The sequence below is a fragment of the Sinohyriopsis cumingii genome, chromosome 13 (genome assembly GCF_028554795.1).
Source record: "Sinohyriopsis cumingii isolate HCF-2022 chromosome 13, ASM2855479v2, whole genome shotgun sequence".
NCBI lineage: Eukaryota > Metazoa > Mollusca > Bivalvia > Unionida > Unionidae > Sinohyriopsis > Sinohyriopsis cumingii.
This window is the reverse complement of record NC_142973.1, coordinates 4606264-4623470: the sequence shown is the minus strand read 5'-3', so window position 1 is coordinate 4623470 and position 17207 is coordinate 4606264. Positions and strand designations below refer to the sequence as shown.

Genomic DNA, 17207 nt, shown 5'->3' with positions numbered 1-17207 from the left:
TCCACTCTTTTCTTTTTATTCTGCTCGTAACCACCACTTCTCTTGACAGCTTTATCTTTCTTGCTGTTGATGGTTCTGTAACACTTTTTCTTAGAAAAATCCCTTTGTATCATTGACTTTGATGTCATTCCATTTCAGATTTTTCATCTCTTACCAGGATCCATTTTCTCATGTCTTCAGTATCAATTAAATCTTTTAGATTTTTTCTACTTTTGAAAAGTGGTTTGTACTGAACCATCGGTTATCGTATATACCTGGTATGTTGTGCATTGTCCGTTCTTCTTTCCATACTTCCCTGATTAAAAATTTCATGAAAATTTCATATTCAACTTCTGTTTGTTCTGGTTCTTTCTTCTTGCACTTTGCTAAATGACATTCTATTTTTACACTCATTTCTTGTTTTAAAATATCCTCTGTGTTTGTACTTACAACCCATCACTAAAACGTATTGTGGGTGGTTTGTTCTTGTGTCTTCTCCTTTGACTTTTAAGATTCTTACTTCTGCTTAACAATCCTTGTATCCATCAAGTCCACTGTAATGGTTTTAGTCAGCTCAGTGTTTGATTTCCTTTGAGTATTCATAGATATTTCATAATAAAAGGTAAGGAGTTTATATTTATTATTATTTATTTTGATTAGTATAGATGATAATTAGAAGAGGATACAGAAATGGGCCTTTTTGGACTGGGCATTTTAAGTACAAGTCCATTTTGGCCACGGATCTTTCTCATAGAGGTCAAGAAAAAAATAAAGCAGTTCCCTCCCATGCCTCTCCCAGCTCCACCACCTCGTATGTTACCGTCCAGACTGCAGCCAGAACCATACACCCAGACCTGCCAACCCTGACAAGTCCGTCTCAGTAAGGCAGTTTATTTTTTTCTGTAAGATTGGCCAGTTTTCAGTAAGTTGTAACAAAATATAAATAACTGCTAGTGTAAAGCTGGAATAGGTAATTAAAAGTTTGATGCATCGACCATAAACATTATGTTCAACTGAAAAGTTTGTAAATTATTCGTAGACTTTATTTACCACCAGTACAGGTGCACAAACTCTAGTTCCAAACTCTATGCAGCTCAATGGCTTGTTGCTATCTCTCAACTTGACATAATTCTTGGAAATTCTTTTCCATTTCACAATCATATTTACTGCCATGAGACATACTCAAATTGCCATGTGATGTCCAATAAATGTAATTGTGTCCTTTCCATCTTTTATTCACAAGAATCTGAATACTCCTTTTTATTCTTCTGTGTTGATTATTAACACTTTTCCAGAAGCTTATTTTTCCTTTCTTCTTAAACATGAATCACTTTCTGGATGCCATTTTTAAAATTCTATGATCAACAGTTTGATCATCCAGGTGCTTCATATAAACAAACAAGTGCAGTTTAAAGCATCTGTGGTGCTGCTGTAAAATATGCCTGGTTCCCTAACTCATTTTACTAATACTAGGATGAAACCAGGATCTAAATAAAACACGGACGAACCAATTATATGATCTTTTCGGCAATGATCATTTTCCATAGTTTTTGCTAGTATGCCACAAGTCAGTATTTTAAAGGTTATTTCGTAAGACTTGTGGCGAAATCGTAAGAGTTGGCAGGTCTGTACATCCATTAACAAGTACTTGTCAAAATTCAGCATTTCTCAGATTGAATCAGTGAGTAAATGACATATACTTATAAATCCATTATACTTGTAAGAAATTCTAGGTATACACTACCATAGATAATGTTCTGTATAAAGTACTGTGTACACCTTGTAACTTTAAAATTTTGCTTCAAATGGTAAATTCTGTGAGATAATAGTCACAAAATGTTTGCAGATTAATATATTCTGTGACACTAGTTTAAAACAGTATTTGACAGGGATGATTTAAGTCCTTTTATTACCCATCATCCATATTTCAAACATATCATAGCAATATCAAACCTTGCATCCAATAATTTTCCAATGGTATTTCTAATCAGTTCATCCTCGATTGACCAGCATGGAAAAATTAACATAACTTGACTTTGTTTTTGACATGAAGTGTGAACATTCAGTAATTGCATTGTTGTTTAAAAATATTTTTACAATGCAGGGGAAGGCCCTGGTAGTGTTAAAAAAAAACCTTCCTCCTGACTTTGGTGTGAGGGTGTATTTAAATTAAAGAGTATTTAGCAAGGCTGATAGCTGTCATATTTGCTGAACACTATTTTGGAATGCCCGACTTCCCGCTGTAAAAAAATCCATTTACAAGTTTTATTGAATACTGCATTTTTTGTTCAATGACATGTTTAGTATGAAATGACAATTTGTCAGATAAGAGGGACACAAACAGTGTAACAGAGAAAAACACACTAAAAGGTTTCCATGCCTTGAACACCATTTCCTTGCTTTTTTCCTGCATTGTCAAGTACTAACACTGACTTTTGAAACAATTAAAGTTCAAATATTTTCTCATTGTTTGACCACAGGCCTTGTAAATTAAATTTTTCTTCAGTAAAAGTCATAATGGAAGTAACATTCGTGTGGTTATTCTCTCCATATCATAATTTCGTGTTTCATATGCCCCAAACTAACCCCCAAAAAGCAGTTAAACTGCTAAAATTATAATATATAAAAATATCTATAAAATCCATTTTTGGTCCAAATTTTAAAATTCAGAGAAATTTTTAAACAGTTAAATAATCTTTATGAATGTGCCAAATTTGTTTTTCGTGTCTCTACAAATAAAAACATTGTTTTGGTACCACTTTTTGACACAAAAATAATTAATTGTTAAACATGATCAAATCGACGTTGTTAGAACAAAGTTCATGAAAAATACAATTTCAGACGTATTTTCATAAAATAAACTTGTATATGCTTCTTTGTAATAGCATTACATGTGTGTAATTTTGATTGAGTTATCTTTCAAATAAAAAAAATCATTCGTTCACCGTACCATTATTAACGGCTAGTTGCCAAGTTGGGTCGTACGCTGTCACTGAAGCTTCAGATTTTGACGCAAACAATGATAAACAAAAAAAGTGAGAAAATATGTCTTTATACCAAAAGTACATCTTCACATCCTAAAATATAAGAACTAGTTAAAACTGTTGATGATATTTTAGTAATACATGTACCTGAAAACTGTTTTCGTTTCGGCGGCATTTCCTCGTGTCAATTTTTCCCGCGAGAATCGAGAGCATCCGGTTCCGTTTTACTGCGCATGAGTCCAGCACAAATTCCAATATGGCGACTAGATGCGTCCGTTGCGACCAATCTTCAAAGAAATGTGTCTCATAAATATATGCGATTTTCTTCAATTTCTTGACAGTCTGGGATTGTTTTTGGCCCTGAGTAAGACCTGTAATGAGGTACTGGCCATCGCCTACCCTTTTTGCTTTCTCAGATAACAGAAAGAGCACCTTACAATCAGTGGCAAGATATTTCTCACACTTGTTGTTATGGAAAATGACAGATGACAAAATGTAGGCTCACCAGTTTACTTTCTCTTACTCACATATTGTCATCTGCTTAAATTTTGATTAGTTACGTATTTAACTAATTTAGCAAATGCTTCGATGTTATTACTGTTCAGGGATGGTCCTGGCTTTCAAAAAGCTGTCGCCAAAATAATCGCCAACCTCAATATTTTGTCGCCAATTTTCAAAAAGTGTCGCTAAAAAAAGTAGTGTACATTTTTCCAAGTGTTAATTTAGTCTATTAATGTAACAGGCAATGAAAATTACAAAAGATGGATTAGTTAATACTTTAATTACAACAAGCATTAACAAAATGTTACAAAGTGTTACATGAAGATCCGTCGCGATTTTAGGGCTGCCCACTTGTTGAATGCAGTTTCAAAGTCTAATTTTTCACATCTGTACATGCTGATTCTCATTAAATTCTCGAGAGATGAGATGCAGAGCTTATTTCTGATGTCAGTTTTTATGAGGTTCATCTTACTGAATCCACGTTCACAGTCCACAGTGCAGACAGGTGACACCAGTAGTCTCTCAGCAGCCCCCCCCCCCCTTATGGCTAGCTTCACAAAGCTTGTAGCGAATTGCTTCCTAAATCCCAAGAATGATCACTGAATGCTGTATAAATTTTCTGGACAAGAAAAATAGGATCTCCATTCCCACGAATGAAACTTACACGAGTCAACACCTGGCAATATTGGACCGTATATATAAGCGTAAATTCACACCCAATTTAGGGATTCTTTCACTCCTGTATTTTGAGAAATAAATAATTATTATTAATTATGCAAAACTGTTGTTTTTTTTTTTTGCTATTTCTTGTTGCGGAGTTTAAGTCTCTGCAGCCGTAACACCGGACTGATGGCAAAAGAAAAAGATCAATGAGTAAAATGCTGCACTGGCGACAGATGTAATTGTGATTGAGATTTTTTCCATTTGCTTTGTATTTATACACAGTAGTCGGTACTTCAAAGGTTATCAGTTTTCTATGAAGGTTCAGCAAAACTATTGTATTGGTATGTGTATAAAAAAAAACAGAAGGATTAGCAATACAATTAATTGTATCTGTTCTATTCGCGTCTTCAGAAGTCGGTCAGTTGTAGGTATAGTGCGGTAGCATGATTGACTGTATCGCAGCATACAGTACTCAGCCCAGATGTCAGCATAAGCAGATTATGATGTAACAATGCACTGTAAAGATAGGGTTGTCAATAAGAACAAAGGATCGTTTGTGTAACTGATTGATTCCAATGCTTTGCTTAGTCAAGTTTATGGCTTCCTTTCATTCTGGCTTTAAATTTATTCAGTCCAAATCCATGATTGTATGTACAAATTAAATAACCAAAAAGTATGTCGCCAAAAAAATCACCAGATGGGATATTTTTGTCGCCAATAAGGAAAAAAAATCGCAATTTGCAACATTGGCGAAGCCCAGGACGATCCCTGCTGTTACTTCATGAGAAAACGTATGAAACTAAGGCTGGCATGGATCACTCGTTGAAAGAAAAGGTTTCAAATGAAGACATGCTTTGCATAATTTTGAAGAGGGTGATGCGGAGAGTATATCATTTGGATAAGTAATAGCATTTTTCAAGTTTATCAAATGATGACAGATTTTTAATGTTTTATCTTAAATGAGACATACGCCATTAACACAATTTTGACAAGAGGGTAAAATCTAATGGAAGTTGTACAGGTCATATATATGTGTTTGGTACCGATTATGTCCCTTAATTTTATCTTTAGATGGCAAATATTTGCTTTATTTTGCTCCTCATCAATATTAATTCCAAAAACCTAAATACCCTGAGAAATGTGTATGACAAAGTCAATATTTAAAAGTACACTGACATTTTTAGACAACTGGCCAACTGAGATGTATGGTTCAGTATACTTTAATGTCACAATGAATGTGCATAACAGTATAGTTGTCTCAAGTTTTGTGATGATAGTTAAGGTACAGATTACTCAACAATCAAAAATTAACAGACTTTGGAATAAATACTTTGGTACTAAATTCAGAACAACAATTAATATTCCTTTTAAGATCAGTGAAACTGCCTACATAACTACATTGACATATACTTTAGTAGTTTTAAAAAAAAATTGTTTTGTTGTTTTTTCTTCATTACAGGTATCTTGTTTAACTATCCCAAAGATTGTAGAAAAGACAAAACAAACTACAAAACAGAAATTAAAATCTTAGGTTTGCAGTGGTATCCTTCATGTTTTACTACCCAGTGTTCTCACCAGGGCCTTTTACCACAGTGGTCCTAACATGTTACGATTTCAGCCTGCTATGCTTTTGAACAAACTGACAGTATGCTTTCATGTTTCCCGGAAACCTTTACAAACTGATATGTTAAATAAACAGTATGTTACCTAATTCAAAGCCAAATCACTCAAAGTTCACATGTTCTTACCTCTTCTGGGTTTGTAATTAAGATAATCCATGGTAATTACTCACTGACCTGTCCATTATCTTATGTACAACCCTTGACCCAGTTGTAGCTGCATGACCTTATGGTTTTATCCTGAAAATGACATTATTGCTATTCACTTGATTGGCTAGCAGTAATGTTAGTCTGTCTTATACTTGCTCAGTCGAAAATTGGGCATAACCCCTCCACTGAAATGTTTTATTACCCAAAACCAGGCCATGTTGACCTGGCTATGACATCTGAGATAGGCGATCCTGATTCAAGGTGTGGGATTTCCCCATAAAAGGATCATGAGGAATAAAACACTGAATGTAAGATTTTGTATCCCCTTGGGTGGGAATAGCTTGAGGGATAAGTTGTTCATATTGCTCACTGCTAAAAAAAATCTGATAGCCCGATGCGAGGGGCCCCTCTAATTTTAGATTGGGCCCGTCCTTTATTCCAAGTGAGGTGCCCATTGGGCTTCTTGAAAATAAATAAAAATTTGCCTGAGGAAACTTTTATTTGCACTGATGAAATGTGTAAATGTGTTTTTCATGATGTTGACATACCTGATATGTTGCAGTCTAACCCAGAGGGACTTATATCATATGATGCTTATGATTTAACTGTCAGTCATATATATAGTGTATTATTTTGTACTACATGTATGACTGAGAGTTAATTGTAAACAATGATATAAGCCCCTGTGATCTGAATCAGATACAATCGTGACTATGTGAAATGTGACTATGTGAAATTGAGATCCAATTTTAATCAAATTGAAGCATGATGAGTCATCCTAAAAATATGATTTTCTACTCCCATACCACCTGACTCGGTTGTGTTTAAAGAAAAAACAATTTTCAGTAATCAAAAAAAAAAAAGAAAAGCAAAAAAAAAAATAATAACACCACTTTCAGTATATGTCCATTGCATGTAGCATGTACAAATGGTAAACTATCATGATTGGAGCTGATGTAAAACTATCCCTTAGGCAGTTTAAATAGCCCCAATTAAAGTAAAAGAGGTAATATATAAACCACCATTTCACATATTACTTAACTGACTGACAGTAGCTAGTGAGATATGTTTGAAGGCTGCAGTGGGTGAGCCCATTGTACTAATTTGCATAGGTAGGATCAAGAAGTGGAACAAGCCATTAAGAGATGCTAAATGCCTGTACAAGAATAAAAGTTATTACATAATATTGCCTTGAATGAGAATGTTTAACTGCAACATTTCTTTGAAGTAGGATTTTGCTGCATATATAGAATGCAAAGCATGATCATTCTCTTGGTTGGCTGTTTTACTGTGTGAAGCACGCTAGCGAAAACACAAAAAAAGGGGGCAGTGGGGGCTATTAATTCTTTGCACATACTGCAAATAACACAACATACGTCAATATGGTTCTGACCAGTATTATCTCTGAGAATCCAGCAGATAAGCTTGAACACCAGGACCATCTAGTCTCTAGTGAGTGTAATGATGAAGCATGCTTGCATCACATTTAAACCCCTTTGAGCACTATTGAATTTATATTCCAACTGTAGCAATTGCAACGTTGTGTGACAATATTGAAAATAGAGAAATTTTGGGCAAGTTTTAAATTGGAGTCTGCTTGTGGAATTTCAGTCAGGGCTTGTGAGTTTATTTAAGTTACCAGCCCAGGGCCTGTGTGTAAAAAAAAAATTCTTTCAGCACTGTTGCCCAAGCTTTGCTTTATACTTAAATAGTTACCAACAAGTGAAATGGGGATGACAGATGGGGAGGAAGGATGGCATATAATTCCTCAGACGCTATTGCATTGAAATACTTTGTTTCTTTGGTAGGAGCATTAGTTGTAGTAATTGTTGCTGTAGTTGTTTTTTTGTCATTCTTTTTTGGAATATCTGCATCCACTTCTCTCAAACTGCTCATTAGTTGCCCTTGTGCTACTTGTGCTACAGGAAGTAAATAAAACACTTAAAACTTTTGAACAATATTTTAAGTCACTGGCACTGATTCAGTCAAGGAATTAAACCATGAGAAACACAATTATCGATTGTTCTTAATAGAACATAATAGAATTGAAAGGATTGTATTATATTAGTTAAATTGTCTTGATAATTTGAAAACACTGTATGGACTCTTGGTAATTCATCTGATTAAGATTCAGGTTGTTTTGTACATCCTTTAACACATTTTTCTGTTCTGTTATTTTTCAGACTATGACAGGTCATTTTCTTCAATGAACAGGATCTAGAGTTTGTTCAGGAACAGGTTATCATAGGGAGTGCTCAGTTACAGGCTGTCACAGGGAGTGCTCAGTTACAGGCTGTCACAAGGAGTGTTCAATTACATGCTGACAATTAGCACAAAAGGGCTTTGCATTAGTAACTTTACATGAACCTGACAGTACAATATATGGGGAAGTGGGAAAGAAAGGATAGTGTTTATCTAAATTCAGAGACTTGGATGTTTTAAACCATTTAATAACTTAGGAAAATAAAGACTAATTGTTGATAATATTTGACTTTTTACGGTGACAAGATGCATATTTGAAAACATTTTATTATGCTACTGCATGATTACCCAGATGCTATCATACATTTCAGGTGAGATCATATTTACCTACTATTTAATGAAAGAATTTTGAGTGGGGTGTGTATGTGTGACCATTGGATATTGATTAGTATTAAATAGCATATAATCATGTGAAAGGCAATTTTGCATTGAGGCAATTTTAGTAAAGTGCCTGGCCAGTAGACAAGTTCTTCCATAGGTTAATAGAAGGGACTGACATGCAATATCTTGGCCCAAAAATTAATGCAAATATAATTTAGCTATCTTTAGAGACCCTTGCAGTGCTCCAAGTTGTAAGTAAAATAGTTCAGTTGCAACTATAAATTTGGTTTGCTTGTGAAAAATCTCAATCTGTTCATCATCTAAGGACATAGGAAATCATAATATGACAACTAGAAAATTTGATTAATACTTTTTAATTGCAAGTATATCTACAGTCTTTGAAAGAATAAATTTTAATAAATCTCTACATCATTTGCATCTTTTTGCATCCATTTTTTGCATTAATTTGCATTCCATTCACATTTGCTTGTCAATTATCTTGTTGTACTTCATTTAATGCCTCGAAATGCATTCAGATTTGTGTTTATCACTTTCTACTAGCTTTTGGTTGTTTGAAATGAAATGGAAACTCATTTACTTTATTTTTCTTCTCTCAGTTTTAGAGAGTACTAAAGGGAGAGAACTGTATCTTTTGTATATTGTTTTATTATAAGTATACTTTAACACAATAGCACATGCAGAAAATCAGAAAACAGCTTTTTATTTATGATAAAATAGAAGTGCAACTGCAAAAAGGTGTAAAAAAAGATATAGTTGCAGAGTACATATAATTTCTTTGCCATTTTTTGTTCTCATTTTGTTTAAATTGTTCCGAAGCAACCATTATTGATGATATCACCATAACAGTGACTGATGTCTTTTATTTATGCCTTGACAAATACAATATAATGGTTTATTAAGTAAAGTGTGAAATAATTTGATCCTGAATCATCATGCATAAGGGGTTTCAACCATGTAAACTTAAAACAGCATAAAATAATGGATTTTCAGAAAAATCCATGCATGAAATACATTTTTAATTGTTTTCTTCCTCCTTATTCTATATTCTGCATTTTGCATTTATGCTTTCCATGTTTCTAAAACTGCATTCATCATTTTATTTATGTTCATTCTGCATTTGTTGCTATTCATTCTTCATTTGTTCGCATTCATTTTGCCTTTTGTTTGCATTTCATCTGCAGTCCATTTGCTTTATTCTTTTTAATTTATTTTTCTGTTTGCATTCATTTTGCATTCTGTTTTCATATATTTTGCATCCTATTTTCATTCGTTTTACATTCTGTTTTCATTCACTTTCCATTCTGTCTGCATCCGTTGGTATATATTTTGAATTCTATTCTATTTGCATTTATTCTGCATTCCATTTGCATTCTGTTTTTATTTTGCTGCTGAAATTATGCTTCTCAGGATCTTAATAGCCTTGTTTATTGTGAGATTGCTACGTTAATTTGCTATCTAAATATGTAACAAGTCAGGTACACTGCCTTTAGAAACAATATAAGTTATTAACATGTATAACTCATTGATGAGTCTAATATGTGGCCAGTGCAAGGAACCTCAGCTGATAGTATAACATATAGAAAAATGTAAACATGGAAACAGATGAAGAAAATTTACAGTCAGTAGTAAAGTCCAAATATCATAAACATACGTCTTGGCTAAGGTCTTATTAATAAAAAATTATCACAAAATAAGTTAGGTACATTTCTTTTATTGTTGATTCTGAGAACAGATTTATATAGAGGGATGGTTTATAAAAATTGCTAATGTTAAATTTCTTGTGCTGGCTTAAGCCATGAAGTTGAAATAGGTGATGCTTGCAGTCAGCCCTACTGGACTTGCCTGTATACTATTAAAAATAACCTTTCAGATTTTTGTAAATACTGTATTATTTTGGGGGTCATTACTGTTGTCTGTTGATTTGGTTTAACTCAAAACTTCCTTTTTGGTCATCATCTAATATCTACCATTAATTCTGATTTATTTTCTGAGGGTGTATGATAACAAAAACTATACGAGCTTTGTGACCTAAAATTTGAAATGGTTATTAGAATTTTCAAGTAGGTCATGTTATGGTTAGTGAAGAAGGTACTTGGAGTGCTGCCTAGGCAACATTAACCTACTCTCCGTATGTAAGCAAATACAGTAAAACATGTCTGTAAAGGATACTGATAGAAAAAATATGTGTCCTGCATAGACACGTGTATATTATATTAACATGGTATATGGAAGTGTAACTGAGAAAATGAATACCCTCTTATAATTGGTCTTTAAAGGGAGATAACCACTTCGACAGATTTTACTGTACATTTACATAAGAAGTAAACCTCTCCCTTGTCAATTCACAAACAGATTGGTCCATAAACATCAACTGCAGAATGAGCAAGGGAAACAAGTTTGGGTCAATATTGATAATGGGGTGGGGGAAAGGGTGCTGTTGGCAACGTTTTGGATGTATGAGAATTTCATTCTCTTCTGTCTTCCACAGTTATTCCTATAATAGATTTTGGATGCTAAATCTTAATAAGTTAATAAATTAATTACAGACTTTTATTATCTATCCAGTTGACATTCAGTTCTCCCATGGACCAGTAAAATGTGATTTGTAACACAAATGAACTAAAGCCTCATAGCTCATGAACTGCTTGATCTGAACCTGTCACTATATTTGTACTAATTAATTTCATAAGATATAAATTTCAAATGACACTAGTTCATTGAGAGCATATGGAAATCATTGAGTGTGTGTGAGATTCAGATTTTTAACATAGCTGTTACAATTTTTCAATCATATCGCTATGATGTCTGGAGTGTGACAGCTTATAGTGATATCTAGCACTGGGACATCATACTGCAGACATGTAGCATCATGTCCCACCAAATCACATTATCCTGAGACCAGGCTGACCAGTACTAGCACTAACCTCATAATGCTGAGCACCATTAGAGGCAGCTGCTAGTACCATTTTATAAATCTTTGGTATGACTTGGCCAAGGTTCAAACCTGCAACCTCCCACATTCCAGGCAGACACTCTAACCACTAGGCTACTGGAGGAGTTGGAAGTCATTGAATACAATGTTAAATTAAAAAGAGTGGTGTACTAGTATAATTTGATGTCGCTAGAACCATCTTGTTATGTTCAGCTGAGTCCACCATGAACCTGAAGATTTCAGCTTTGTGAATAGTTTTACCCCAGAAACGTTTTTGACTCTCAGGCTATTACAGACACCATCTTTGGATCGCAAAGATGTGTAGTATTATTTCTTAATAGGGTAATAGTTACTACTGCTTATTCCAACATACTTTAAATTGCTTGCTGTGTTGAGGGAACTAATACATCAGAATTTTATGTTTCAGGAATGGTAGATGTTAAAAGAATAGTCACTCTATAAATGGCTGTAGAGACTAGACATCAAGCCAGGTATCTGGAATTATTTCTAATTATAGATCATTAACTTTAGTGGCAAAGCCCATTCTTGTACTTGCAAGGAGATGTGTCCATACACTTACAAAATGTTGTTTCTTCAGGTTACCATATCCCAGTTTGGTCAACCTTAAAAACTATTAAGGGTATACATTATAAGCTGTTTAAACTTCTGTACAGTCTTTGGCATGATTAATTTTATAAGGAAAAAAGAAGACCCCCCCCACCGAAGGCTAAGTTCGTTTCCCAAAGAAACACCAAAGCAGCCAACCTTGGCAAGCAAACTTATAAATTCTTTGATGACGAGTCAGACATTGTACTAACTCAGCTACCATTACTTCCTGGACCTAGTTGAAAACTTCTGATGAAACAAGTTTTGTTTATCCATGCTATGATCTATGTACATTTGTTTCTACTAAAACAGTTACTTTTAGACATGATTTCAGTTGTTGGTACTTAATGAACATTTGAACAGTATGCTTAAATATTATAAATTTTTATATCTTTTTTTATTATTCAAATGTTAGAGAAAAATACTGTACGTGACACAATTTTTGCAGATACATTTTTAAAAATAAATTTAGTGCTGACATCATTTCAATTTAAAAGTGGATACATGTGTTGGTACTTAATGAACGTTTTAACAGTATGCTTAAATTTTAATTTTTTATATATATTTTTATTATTTAAATGTTAGAGGAAAATTGTAAATAACAATTTTTGCTGACATAATTTATCAATAAATTTATCAAGAAAAATTATTTGTTTATGTTCATGATATTATATTATGATGTTGTTCCTCCATTGGAAGTTTGGATTCTGAACAATAACTTTATTTTCCCACAAACTACAGTAACCCAGCCTTCTGGCTCAAAAGTCAAGGTTAATATGACTGAAAGAAGAAAAATGGTGTCAGCAAAATAACTTAAGTTTTCCAACATCAGTGTTTACCAAACTCTCTGGCTGGCTTATACATGCTATAAGGAAGAATCCGATTGATTTTTTGGGAGTCAAAAGGTTAAAGGTAAAGGTTACTGAGACTGAAAGAAGAAAAACAGTTTATATGCAGTAGCATTAACTCTGCGTGACATACAACAACCAGACATTCGGAATGACTTCCAACTGGGGACCCAAAAAAATGTCACTAACCAAAACAAGGAATATCATTAGATTTGTATAACAGAGCTGGACCAAAATTTGTGGATGGCTAGCACTTAGGGTAAAAAAAATGTCTATTGATTTCAGTGTCAAAATGTCAAAGGTCAAGTCACTCTAACTGGAGGAAGATAAATGGTTTCTGCACAAAAATATCCATTCTCTACAATGGGGTGCACAACCTTTTTTGGCCAAGGACCAGATTGTATTTTCTAAGACCACTTATTTCTTTAATATAATTACTGTACATGGGCCTGATTTCTGTGTTGTTTTAATTTGCCCTGAGGGCCAGACAGAACATATTTGCATGCCAGGGGTTGTGCACCCCTGCTGTACATAGAGAACTTTTAAAAAGAGCAGGCATGTAATGTGGTGTTCATGGTGCTGTTGTTGTTCAAAGTTTGTGATCACTAAATTAAGCTTCTCAAAATAAATATGATTGCCAATGTCAGCTTGGATGGGCAGGTCTGAAATTTGTAACTTTGATTCATATTGGTAACTTATCTTCCTGTTAGTCTCTCGGGCCAAGGAAGACATGTTGTGTTATCGCATTGACGGTGGATGCACATGTAGCTCCAGAGTCCAAATTCCAATGCACACAGGTGGTTGCAGGTGAGGCATGGGACACCAGTGGTTGGGGGTGGCTGAGATACAGCTCTGTGACATTTCTCATGAGCTGCAGCAAGACGCTTGTGGTGGTCAACCTCAAAGGTGGAACAGGCTTTTTTGGTCAGGGCTCACCAGTAGCTTCTGTCTGAGGCAGTGAGCTCGAGCTGGTGGGGTTGAAGGTCTGTCCATTTGATGTGTGTCTTGAGATTGTCTTTGTACCTCTTGCGAGTATGGCCTTAGTTTCGGTTGCCCTGGGATAGCTTGCCAAAGAACAGCTGCTTTGGGATTCTGTTTTGATCCATGCGGATGACATGGCCAGTCCAATGAAGCTGGGCCTGGATTAGTTTGGCTTTGATGCTTGTTGTGTTGGCTTTATCAAGGATTTCCTGGTTGGTGATTCGGTCCTGTCACTTGATTCGCATGATGGATCTCAGGTGGAATTGTTCCAACTGACTGATGTGCCTTTGTTAGACAGTCCACATTTTACAGCCATACAAGAGAGACGTGAGGACAACTGGATTGTACACTTTCATCAATGTTGACAGGCGTATGTTCTTATGATGCAAGACCTTGGTTCAGAGTCATCAGAGTGCTTGACTGGCTTTTTGGATCCTCGCAATGATCTCTTTGTCTAGGGAGCTATCACTGGATATTGTGCTGCCAAGGTATTTGAAACTGTCCACATTCTTTAGCTGCATGTCACAAATGGTTATGCAGGGTTGTGAAGGGGCAGTGTTTGGAGTGGGCTGGAAGAGGACTTCTGTCTTATCTAGGCTACAATTGAGTCCAAATAGGTTGGAGGCTGCAGAGATCCTGTCCATGATTGCCTGTAGTTGAGTCTCTTCATGGGACATGAGGGCACAGTCATCTGCAAAGAGTGCTTCAGTGATGAGTCTTTCTAATGTCTTGGTTTTTGCAGCTAGGCGACAGAGATCAAACACTGATCCATCCAGGCGATATCAAATGTAGACACCAAGGTCAAGGTCATGGATGGCATAGAGCAGTACCTGTGTGAAGTAGAAGTTGAAGAGTACGGAGTGAGTACACAGCTCTGTTTGACACCGTTAGATAAGGGGAATTTCTCAGAGGGTTCACCATCTGAGAGAATCTCTCCAGTCATGTCGTCATGGAAGAGCCAGATGAGGTTGGTAAACTTCTGAGGACACCCAAGCTTCTTGAGTACTACCTGCAGTGTGTCTCTGTTGACTGTATCAAAAGCCTTTGTCAGGTCCATGAAGATGGCATACAGATTCATGTTCTGCTCAAGGCACATCTCTTGGATTTGTCTAACTGCGAAGATCATGTCAGTGGTGCTGCAGTCAGGGTGAAAACTACACTGAGACTCAGGGAGGTTATCTTCTGACACTGCCGCAGTAGGCCTGTTGAGAATAATGCAAGCAAATATTTTGCCAGCTATGGAGAGCAAGGAGATTCCTCTGTTGTTACTACAGTCCGCATGTGTACCTTTATTCTTATAGAGGGTCACAATTGATGCATCGCAGGGGTAGTCTGGCATCTCCTTTTCTGTCCAGATGCTGATTAGCACATCATAGGATGCCTCCAGAGTCTTGAACACCTCCACTGGAATACCATCCTTTCCAGGTACCCTGCCACAGTTCATTTGTTTAATGGCCATCCTCAACTCCTCTATCGTTGGCAGAACATCCAGTTGGTCGTGCGTTGGCTGCTTGTATCTTTGGTCAAGAACAGATTGGCTGACCTATGAGGGCAGGTTTAAGGGCTGACTAAGGTGTTCTTTCCATCTGTCCTTAATGCCAGCCTCGTCCTTTATTAGTGTACTGCCATCTGCAGCAAGCAAGGGGGCAGAGCCAGACTTTGAAGGGCTGAAGATTGACTTGATGGCATTGTAGAACTCTTTAGAGTTGTTAGCGTCGGCATAGCATTTCACTTCATCAGCTTTCCTTTCCCACCAATGGCCATGCATCTTGCTGATTTATCTCTCAGCCTCAGCTTGATTGGATTTGAAGCGGTCTTTTGGGGGGATGGAGTTTGTGTCATTCTACCAGTCCATGAATGCTTTGTTCTTTCTGGCAAGCAGATCTTCAATGGCACCATTGTTCTCATCAAACCAGTCCTGATGGGTTCGCTTCTTGGGGCCCAGAGTCACCATAGCTGTTTCTCTTATCATGTCCCTGAACTTGTTCCATTTCTCAGAGGCATTTCCTCATATAGGTCCGTTGGTGGACAGCTTGTTATCTAGGCTCTTCTGGAAATTGAGCTGGGTGGAAGGCTGCTAGAGTTTGACAATATTGAAAGCTGTACGCACAAGCTTAGGACACCTTGGGTGATGTGGGGCAGTGCGCAGCTTTAGGGTAGTTCAGACAAGTCTGTGGTCTGTCCAGCATTCCGCTCCTCACATGGCCTTGGTGATGAGGACATCCTGGGCATCGCACTGGCAGACTATTACATAGTTGATTAAGTGCCATTGGTGAGATATGGTGCATCCACGTGTTCTTGTGTTTGTTTGCCATTCAGAACATTGAGTTTGTGATTAGGAGGTCAGATTATGTTTATTTGCTGAGTAGGAGTAGACCGTTGTTGTTTATCTTGCCAACACTGTGCTTGCCAAGTACACCTTTCCATCAACCATAATCGCAGCCAACACGGGTGTTGAAGTCCCCCAGTAGTATGATCTTGTCATCAGCTCGAACTGAGCACAGTACAGAGCTGAGGTCCATATAGAACTGCTCAATGGTTTCCGCTGAGCTTGAGAGGGTAGGTGCATAGGCGCTGATGATTGTTGCATGGCGTTTGTGCCTGATGGGTAGATGCAATTTCATTAACCTCTCATTAATACCAACAGGCAGGTATAGAAGCTGCTTCAGAAGACTTGATTTGATAGCCAGGCCGACTCCGTGGATCCAGTCTTCGTTTTGGGCTTTTCCTTTCCAGAAAAGGGTGTAGCCACTTTTGGCTCAGTCAGAGAATCCTCCTCTGCGAACCTGGTTTCCCTCAAGGCTGCAGTGTCGATATTGTAGCATGAGAGCTCCTTAGCAACAAGGGCTTGCTACATTTTCTTTGTCCATGAGAGTATGGATGTTCGATGCTCCAATAAGAAGTTTTTTCTTTGATTGTTTTGACCTCAGATATGGATGATCTTGCTATCCATGGCAAGCTGGCCAGATTTTGAAGGGCAGGCTATTTTTTAGGTCACCTATTCTAGGCCCCTCCCTATGTAGGGTGAGCAGCGCTGCCCTGAAAAGGTCTGCTCAGTTGCCCTGGATGCTGCCAAACTGTTCTGCTGCCCTGGGTACAGAGCACAGCAACTACTTGTCCAAGGGCTGCCTATGTACAGGTCTCTGACTATAACTTCCAGTGGTCATCTCCACCTATTGCATCACCAGTTGCCTATCACCATAGGACTTTGGTAGGTGCAGGTAAGGAATGATAAGTGTGATGATGAGGTTGAATGATATGTGCACAACATAACCTGTTCATGGAGGAGATTAAAGTGAAACAGCCTTTGCACAGAGACAGCCTCACTCTCTCGGCCTTG

The 17207-nt window shown here is 36.7% G+C and overlaps 2 protein-coding genes across 3 annotated transcripts in view; one reads left to right on the top strand and one right to left on the bottom strand.

Moving 5' to 3' along the window:
• The window catches only part of LOC149784872 (thymocyte nuclear protein 1-like), a 42073-nt gene extending 38894 nt beyond the window's left edge, over positions 1-3179 (bottom strand). Inside the window, exon 1 of the mRNA XM_089978448.1 lies at positions 3111-3179. Within this exon, the coding sequence (XP_089834574.1) occupies positions 3111-3138 (28 nt within the window). The 5' untranslated portion in view covers positions 3139-3179. The remainder of the gene's footprint in view (positions 1-3110) is intronic.
• A 29-nt stretch (positions 3180-3208) lies between these two features.
• LOC149784871 (uncharacterized) overlaps positions 3209-17207 on the top strand; it is a 73310-nt gene continuing 59311 nt past the window's right edge. Inside the window, exons 1-3 of one of the 2 annotated variants that reach the window (XM_089978446.1) lie at positions 3209-3344; positions 8080-8469; positions 11860-11923. In XM_089978446.1, coding sequence (XP_089834572.1) covers positions 11895-11923 — 29 coding nt within the window. In that variant the 5' untranslated portion in view covers positions 3209-3344; positions 8080-8469; positions 11860-11894. The remainder of the gene's footprint in view (positions 3345-8079; positions 8470-11859; positions 11924-17207) is intronic. The other variant, XM_089978447.1, reaches the window with a different exon arrangement.